This window comes from Papio anubis, chromosome 18 (genome assembly GCF_008728515.1).
Source record: "Papio anubis isolate 15944 chromosome 18, Panubis1.0, whole genome shotgun sequence".
Classification (NCBI taxonomy): Eukaryota; Metazoa; Chordata; class Mammalia; order Primates; family Cercopithecidae; genus Papio; species Papio anubis.
The window spans coordinates 17,431,318-17,440,581 of record NC_044993.1 but is presented as its reverse complement, the minus strand read 5'-3'; the positions used below and the strand labels follow the sequence as shown (position 1 = coordinate 17,440,581).

Here is a 9,264-nt window from a genome sequence, read left to right as displayed (position 1 = left end):
CAATTTGCCAAAATTCATTTTGTAGCTGGAGAAATACCTATCATTTTCAATCCTAGCTGAAGTTAAATTCAAGTAACCATAGCTTGGACAAACTGTAATCTTAACATATAAAGGAAACCTTGCCATTCATGAGCCAAAATACAGGAACCCAAAAGTCCAATGCCAAAATTAAATTTCCTGAGACTTACAGAGTGGTTTAGTATTCTGAGAATCTCTGTCATTACATGAGAAAAAGTCTAAATAAAAATAATTATCTCTTCATTTAAATGCAAGGAATTCATTATTCACAAACAACAATGCCAACTGAATAATGACATTTATATTCCTCCTACCTCCCAAAACTGAACAGCTGGTAGTCAAGAGTAGCATTTAATACTTCAAGTAGAAATACTTGTCATAGCATGAAATTCTACTTCAGACCTGAAATGCCAAGTATATTTTCCTGAATATTTAACCTTGTTGTGAATACTACTGTAAAAACTTTCATTTTTATGGTCTACTAAATTTAATACCAGTGAAAGTTTGGGCATTAGTAATCATAAAATATTTCATAGGAAAAGTAGATTGGGAAATGTAAAATCTTACCTGGTATATGACAGTAATATTTGAAACATCAGGATATTTTCCCCCTTTGCAGTATTGGAGAAAACGGGCTGACCTTGTCCTCTGTTTACCCAGAGTTCTACAGCATCTTGAACAGAGGCATTGGCTAGACCAACGCACAAAAGTCCTCTTTGTGGAGTTTGTGGTCTTCAATGCTAATGTGAACCTATTCTGTGTTGTGATCCTGATGTTGGAGTCCAGTGATGTGGGTACGAAGGCCTCTCTCTCCTCTCCTCTCTCTATGATCTTGTGCTTTGGGTTGGATGTTTGTCCCCTGTAAACCTCATGTTGAAATTCGATTCCCAGCGTTGGAAGTGGAGCCTGATGGGAGGTGTTTGCGTCCTGGGAGGCAGATCCTTCATGGATAGATTGATGCCCTCCCTTAGGAGTAAGTGAGTTCTCATTCTATTAGTTCCCAAGAAAGCTGGTTGTTTAAAAAGAGCCTGGAATCGGCCAGGCGCGGTGGCTCAAGCCTGTAATCCCAGCACTTTGGGAGGCCGAGACGGGTGGATCACGAGGTCAGGAGATGGAGACCATCCTGGCTAACACGGTGAAATGCCGTCTCTACTAAAAAATACAAAAAACTAGCCCGGCGCAGTGGCGGGCGCCTGTAGTCCCAGCTACTCGGGAGGCTGAGGCAGGAGAATGGCGTGAACCCGGGAGGCGGAGCTTGCAGTGAGCTGAGATCCGGCCACTGCACTCCAGCCTGGGCGACAGAGCGAGACTCCGTCTCAAAAAAAAAAAAGAGCCTGGGAATCTCCCCCACCCCTCTCTTGCTTCCTCTCATTCCGTGTGATCTCTGCACCGGCTGTCTCCCCTTCACCTTTGCCATGAGTGGCAGCAGCCTCAGGCCCTCACCAGATGCACATGCCCAATTTTGAACTTGCCAGCCATCAGAATTGTGAGCCAAAGAAACCTTTTTTCTTTATAAATTACTCAAGGTTTGGATACTCCTTTATAGCAACACAAAATGGACTAAGACACCTGAGTAGCTCAGGAGAAGTCCCAGTTTCTTTCTCTCATACCATTAATTTAAATATATTATTTTAATTAAAGTTATTATATTTAAATATAACTTTAAAAGTCAAACAGTTCAAGGGAAAAACAGGAGTCCTCAGTTCATCCCTACCTCATTCCTACTCCCCAAAGGCTACTTTCCGTTTTTTTAAACTAGATCTTTCAGAATTTAAAAATTATTAACATAGGCCGGGCATGGTGGCTCACGCCTATAATCTCAGCACTTTGGAAGGCCAAGACAGGTGGATCACCTGAGGTCAGAAGCTCAAGACCAGCCTGGCCAACATGGCGAAACCCCATCTCTACTAAAAATACAAAAAAATTAGCCGGGAGTGGTGGCAGGTGCCTATAATCCCAGCTACTCGGGAGGCTGAGGCAGGAGAATCGCTTGAACCCAGGAGGCAGAAGTTGCAGTGAGCTGAGATTGCACCATTGTACTCCAGCCTGGGCACCAAGAGTGAAACTCTGTCTCAAAAAAAAAAAAAAAAAAATTAAGATTATTGTCTATTTCATAAATTTTCAGTTTTAGGCGTGATCTCAGCTCACTGCCACCTCTGCCTCCTGGGCTCAAGCCTTTCTCCTGCCTCAGCCTCCTGAGTAGCTGGGATTACAGGCACCCACTACCACACTCAGCTAATTTTTGTATTTTCAGTAGAGATGGGGTTTCACTATGTTGGCCAGGCTGGTCTTGAACTCCTGGCCTCAAGTGATCCACCTGCCTCAACCTCCCAAAATGCTGGGATTACAGGCGTGAGCCACCTCAGCCAGCCAGAGGTAGCTTTCTTACACCCACATATATCTCAAACACATACACATCTTTGATCTTTTCTCATTCTCCCAACATAGTAATAAAATTTATTTAGTTTAATATTGAGCATTTCCATTATGTTTTTCAAAGATGAGACATTAGTATATTATAATTAGATTTCCTTTCTTATACATCCTTTTTTTTTTTTCTCTAGAATATTACTTTTTAAAAAATTTGCTTGGTTTTCTATGTATCTGTCACTGATTAATCTCCAAATTCTTCCTAAAAGTAGAAATCTCTCATTCTCTTAAAGTACCATGTAAACTATCATTTTATCTTCTTGGAGACACCTTCCCTGGAGCCCTCCTTCCTGGGTACAGTCTGGATTGATTTTTCTCTAGGCTGCTCTACGGCTCTCCAGGACTCTCCCTTCTCCATTACCCTGGGATTATCTTTACCTCTCTTCTCTACTGAATTCCCTGTCTTCTGGATTCCATGTCTTCCTTTCTTGGCTTACTTGCTCGTTTTGCTAGAGCACATGCTCTGGTACTTCCTGAAAGAGTACAAGGGAGGTAAATTTGTTGGAGACTTACATCTCCAAAAGTGTTTTTATTCTCCCATCACATTAGATTCTAATTTATCTGTATATAATTTCTTTCTTGCAGGATTTTGGTTCATTTGTTTGTTTTGAGACGGGGTCTCGCTCTGTCACCCAGGCTGGAGTGCAGTGGCACCATCTCGGCTCACTGTACACTCTGCCTCCTGGGTTCAAGCAATTCTCCCTGCCTCAGCCTCCCAAGTAACTGGGATTACAGGTGCCCGCCACCATGCCTGGCTGATTTTTTTATTTTTACAATTTATGTATTTACATATTTTATGGGGTTTCACCATGTTGGCCAGGCTGGTCTTGAACTCCTGACCTCAAGTGATCTGCCCACCTTGGCCTCCCAAAGTGCTGGGATTACAGACATGAGCCACCATGCGCGGCCAGAATTTTGAAAAGTGTAGCTCCATTGCTTTCTAGTTTTTCATGTTAGTGTTAAAAAGTGTTATGCTGGCATTCTGATTCCCAGTCCCCAACCCCAAAAGTTTTTAGGTTTTTTTCTTTGTCCTCTGGGTTATGAAAGAATATCATAGAGGCCAGGCACGGTGGCTCATGCCTGTAATCTCAGCGCTTTGGGAGGCCGAGGTGGGTGGATCACGAGGTCTAGGAGTTCAAGACCAGCCTGGCCAATATGGTGACACCCTGTCTCTACTAAAAATACAAAAATTACCTGGGCGTGGTGGCTTATGCCTGCAGTCCCAGCTACTTGGGAGGCTGAGGCAGAAGAATCACTTGAACCCAGGAGGTGGAGGTTGCAGTGAGCCCAGATGGTGCTATTGCACTCCAGCCTGGGTGACAGAGCGAGACTCCAACTCAAAAAAAAAAAAAAAACAATGTCACGGAATGTTCTATTATCTGGAAACGTGTCCTTAAGTTCTGAGAAATTTTCTTCATTTTTCTTTGTTAATTTCTTCTCCATTTTCTCTGTTCACTTTTTCTGATTTTCCAGCATTTTGACGTTATAACTCCTGGAGTTCTGATTTTCTTATATTTTTGCTTCTGTTTTTCATCTTTTTCGTCTAATATCTGCAATATTACTTTAATTTTTATCTTCTAAACTATTTTTTCTTTCTATAATATTTAATTTCCAAAATTGTTGTTCTCATGTTTTTTCCATAGTCTCTTATTGTTCTTTTATGGATGCAATATCCTCTTAACTCTGGTATATTACAGGGGGTTTTCTTTCCTTCTGATCCTTTACTGTCTCTAATTCCTCTGAACTCCTTTTTTGATTTGTTGTTTTTGATCTACAGTTTTCAACATTAGAGATTCAAGTGCCTGGCCGTCCTTTTAAAGAAAGGCAGGCTGGGCGCGGTGGCTCAAGCCTATAATCCCAGCACTTTGGGAGGCCAAGGCAGGAAGATCATTTGAGCCCAGGAGTTCGAGACCAGCCTGAGCAACATGGTGAAACCTCATCTCTACCAAAAATATAAAAATTAACCTGGCATGGTGGTGTATACCTGTAGTCTCAGCTACTTGAGAGGCTGAGGTGGCAGAATGGTTTGATCCTGGGAGGCGGAAGTTGTAGTGAGCTGAGATCATACCCGTGTACTCCAGCCTGGGTGACAGCCAGACCCTGTATCCCGCCCCCCCCCACACCAAAAAAAAGGGCAATAAAAAGCAAATAAATGCTAATTATAAGCTCTGTGCCTGGCTGGGTGCGGTGGCTCACGCCTGTAATCCCAGCACTTTGGGAGGCCGAGGCAGGCAGATCACCTGAAATCAGGAGTTTGAGACTAGCCTGGCCAACATGGCAAAACCCCATGTCTACTAAAAATACAAAAATTAGCCAGGCGTGGTGGCGCATGCCTGTAATCCCAGCTACTCAGGAGGCTGAGACAGGAGAATTGCTTGAACCCAGGAGGCGGAGCTTGCAGTGAGCTAAGATCATACCACTGCACTCCAGCCTGGGTGACAGAGTGAGACTCCATCTCAAAAAAAAGGGCATAGAGCTTATCAACTGGTATCTAAGTCTCTCTTTTTAGGCAGTCAGTTTTTAAAGACCCTCCAAACTCCTACCTTGAGAGTATGAGCCTATTATACTTATCAGAGTGAGTTGAGGGAAGGGATCTGGGAAGTGTCTCACTATGCAGCATGTAAACTTTTCCTTTTCCAGTAAACTGTTACTCTCAGATGTAGCTGGTGCCCCCAAGTCCAGATTCTCTCATTCAGCATCACTAGGAAACAAACCTTTAGTTGTGGGGTGGTAGAAGGCAAGATGGGTAGCAAATATCTGGTTGTGAATGGTGAGGGAGGAAATTTGGAATCTAGTTGTTGTTTATATATATATTGACTTTCAGTTGACGCTATTTTCAGTTCCATCTGAACTTCTACCTTCAGAACTACCTGATGCCTGCAATTTCTGAGGCTTTCCAGGGTTTCGTGGTTAGAATGGGCTTGCTTCCAGGTTTCCTGTACAGCTGCCTTAGATTTCAGCTTTCTTGAACTTGCTAAGTCAATGTGATTCCTCTACTTTTCAGCTTCCAGCAGTTTGTTGCTCTCATCTGCCCTCCTTTTCTTCATCTGTTGAAGTTTTTACTTTATCCTTTCACTTTCATTATAGTGGCATTTTGTAAGGGATTGGAGTTAAACTGGTCCATTCAGTTCCCCCACTTTCACAGGATGTCCATCCTAATCCAACTTCTTCGCTTTCTTCTTTCTCCCATAATTGGCTCACAAGTATCCTTCCATTTCCATCACATCTTTCTCCTAATCAGGAATTTTCCTCCTCTCAGACCTGCAGAGTAGACCACTTCTCTTATGCTTGTTTCTAATGAAGCATAAAGGCTTCCTGAGGGTCTTCACGGGGTTTTTAGTTACTAACAAAATATAGACAGGGATTAAAATAAACATGGGAAAAGTTCCAGTCTTGAGAGCTTGCTAGGTGAAATAGGAATTCCTTTTGTTCTTAAATGTCTTTTTTGCCTACAAGGGGTACATCTTAGTTCTAATGTCACAGCATCCTTGGGGTGTTGCTTTGCCAGCCAGAAACCTCTGTGGCCTGCAGCACCTTCTGCCTGAGTGCTGCTTGCACCCACTGGGCTTGTTCTGCCCACTTGGCCTGGCAGCCTGTTCTCGGCTCCTGCTACTGGCCTGGATCCCACACCTGCCAAGAAAGAGCCAGGCACGGAGCAGTGAGGGATATATGGATGAGCAAGCACGGGGTCCAGCCACTGCCCACAGCCAGGCACACTGGCTGCTGCGGTGAGGTGGGAAGCTCTATGTGCTGGCACAGGTGCCGGCTCCCTGAAAGGCTGAAGCTGGACCAGATGTACTGCACGTGGTTTCCGCTGTGGGTGCCTACGTCTGAACGAGAGGAATGCCATGGTGCCTAGAATCTTGGAGATGCTAGGAACTGCAGAGCCCCAAAAAGGGTGTCACAGCCCTGGCTCAGGGAGCCTGTAGGTCTGGACTCCCGCAAAGAGCCACAGCTCTTCTCTCCTTCTCGTTGCCTGCAGTGTGGCAAGCGAGGGGGTGTGTTTCAGCCCTGTTTGTGTTACAGCTCTTTTAGTCCCACCACTCAGCAGGTCCCGAGTTCTTGTCCTACATCCGGGAAGAATGAGGTACACAGACAACTGGAGGTGAGAGAGGTGGAGAGGAGCTTCACTGAGTGACAAGACAGTTTTCAGGAGACCTGGAGTTGGTAGCTCCTATCGACAGGCAGGTCGTCCCATTGTTTGTGTAGCCCTCAGCGGAGAGACCTGGAATGGTAGCTCCTATCTGCAGGCAAGTCATTCTGCCATCTGCCCAAGTCTGGCTGAGTCTGGAGGTTTTATGGGCTTCAGAGGGGAGTAAGTGTGTGCTGATTGGTCCCTGGGCAGCCATGGGTGGGCCCAAAAAAACTGCCATAAGTTCTCATTCGAGTTGGTGAAACTGGCAGATTCCAGAACTGGCAGCCCAGCCCCCAGGCTTCAGGCCATCCCTGGCTTAAAGGTGGGGCTTTACTGGGGACCCGCCCCTTTCTGCCCAGGAGCCTGTCTGCCTCCTGCCACCATCCATGTCACCCATGGTGCCCAGGCTGTGCCAAGGGGCACCTGCAGGTCCATGCCAAGCTGCCCTCATTGCCCCCTCACCCTCCCTGCCTCCCATGCTCGTCTGTGTCCAAAGTTTGGAGAGGGCCGAGGCAGTAGGGGGCTACTTGTCAGCACTGCCCCAAGCGCACACACACCCAGCTGGGTCATGACAGCGCCCAGGCTTGGCCAAAACTTTGCTCCAAAATTAGAGCAGGTGCTGGCAGTGCAGAGAGGCCATGCAGCAGGAGCAGGCACTTCTGAACCTGCAGGGGCAGGGGGTGCTTCCTGAGCCCCCAAGAGTGCAGGGATGCTCGGGTCTGCAGCTATGGCTGGGTGGCTGCAGCTGCGCCCAGAAGGGTGGGGCTCCCAACCTTCCACCTCAGAAGGGGGCAGGGTTCCCACCTGATACTGGCTCCCACGGCTCAAGAGAGCACAACGCCCCGGCCACACCTCGCCCACTGCAGCCAGTGTCATGGCAGCAGCCACTCCAGACAGGGTGCTGCTGCCATCACTAATATTTTGAAGCTTTATGAAAGGTTTATATTCACAAGACCTTTCATGATTTTATAAATGTCAACATTTTCAATGTCCTTCCAGGTGAAGGCTGAAGCCTTTTAGTCTATCCTTATGTAAATGACTGAGTATCCATGGGATACCATTAGCACTCATGGGGTATCAGTGCTTAAACTTCTCTGCAGCCATTCTGACATGGTTAGGGTAACATCTATAATAGCTGTTAAGCCACCAACACCTCCCTTCAAGGTAGGGTCAACAGCATATCCTTTCCCACTACTGACTTCTGTAAAACCAGTATTTCTCCAATAGCCTTGCATACATTATCTCATTTAATATTCATGACAGCTCTAAAGGAAATACTAAGTGGAGCACTGAGACTCAGAAACATTTGATGATATAGGAAGAGTTGGGGTTATTCAAAGAAAAAGTTTAACAAGAAGACGGCAAAAGTTTTAGACTCTTGACTCCAGGTGTTCTTTGTCATTCTCAGGTGCTTTCTTCACCTCTGTGAGACTGGAAAGCTTCACTTCCCTTCAGATGTCAAAGAAGGGCTTTACCTGGTCTATCATCTCACAAGTCATCTATTATCTACTGGTCTGTTACTATGCCTTCAAACAGGTGAGTCAATAATGTTAGATGTCAGCCTGGGCAACATGGCAAAACCTCATCTTTACCAGACTACAAAAATGACCCAGGTGTGGTGGCATGCACCTGTGGTCCCAGCTGCTTGGGAGGCTGAGATGGGAGAATTGCTTGAGCCTGGGAGGCAGAGGTTGCAGTGAGCTAAGATCACGCCACTGCGCTTCAGCCTGGGTGACAGAGCAAGACCCTGTCCCAAAAGTAATGATGATGATGATGGTATTAGATGTGAGAAATAAAGGTTGCCACATTTTATTTGGGAAGCTCTACAATGATGTGTTACTAGAGTTATGGCTATAATTTTGGTCCTTTTCAGAAACCTGAATTCAGTTAAAGGTTAACTGGTTTCCTACCAAATAGAGTGGCTCTTTCAATTTTCAGGAGCTAAAGAATTAAGTCTGTAGAAATAGTACTTTTGGCCGGGCGCAGTGGCTCAAGCCTGTAATCCCAGCACTTTGGGAGGCCGAGACAGGCGGATCACGAGGTCAGGAGATCGAGACCATCCTGGCTAACACGGTGAAACCCCATCTCTACTAAAAAAAATACAAAAAAAATCTAGCCGGGCAAGGTGGCGGGCGCCTGTAGTCCCAGCTACTCGGGAGGCTGAGGCAGGAGAATGGCGTAAACCCGGGAGGCGGAGCTTGCAGTGAGCAGAGATCCGGCCACTGCACTCCAGCCTGGGTGACAGAGCGAGACTCCGTCTCAAAAAAAAAAAAAATACATATATATATATATTTTTTTTTGAAAAAAATATTATTAGTTCAAAAGCTAGTATTACTGTAACTTTGGTTTGCAATTTCACACTTCATTTTCTATATAATTTAAGAAAATAATGCATTTAAAGTATTCATGATAAAAGCATTCAACAAACTAGGAATATAAGAACATCAACTCAGCTGGGTGGGGTGGCTGGTGCCTGTAATTCCAGCACTTTAGGAGACCTAGGCAGACAGATCACCTGAGGTCAGGAGTTCGAGACCAGCCTTGCCAACGGTGAAACCCCGTCTCTACTAAAAAGTACAAAAAACTAGCCGGGCGAGGTGGTGAGCGCCTGTAGTCCCAGCTACTCGGGAGGCTGAGGCAGGAGAATGGCGTAAACCCGGGAGGCGGAGCTTGCAGTGAGC

At 45.7% G+C, this 9,264-nt stretch overlaps 1 protein-coding gene across 1 annotated transcript in view; it reads left to right on the top strand.

The window, feature by feature from the left end:
* Nucleotides 1-9,264, top strand: part of PKD1L3 (polycystin 1 like 3, transient receptor potential channel interacting) — an 88,224-nt gene that overhangs the window by 70,109 nt on the left and 8,851 nt on the right. The window contains 1 exon segment of the mRNA XM_017953512.3: nt 7,992-8,119. Within this exon segment, the coding sequence (XP_017809001.3) occupies nt 7,992-8,119 (128 nt within the window).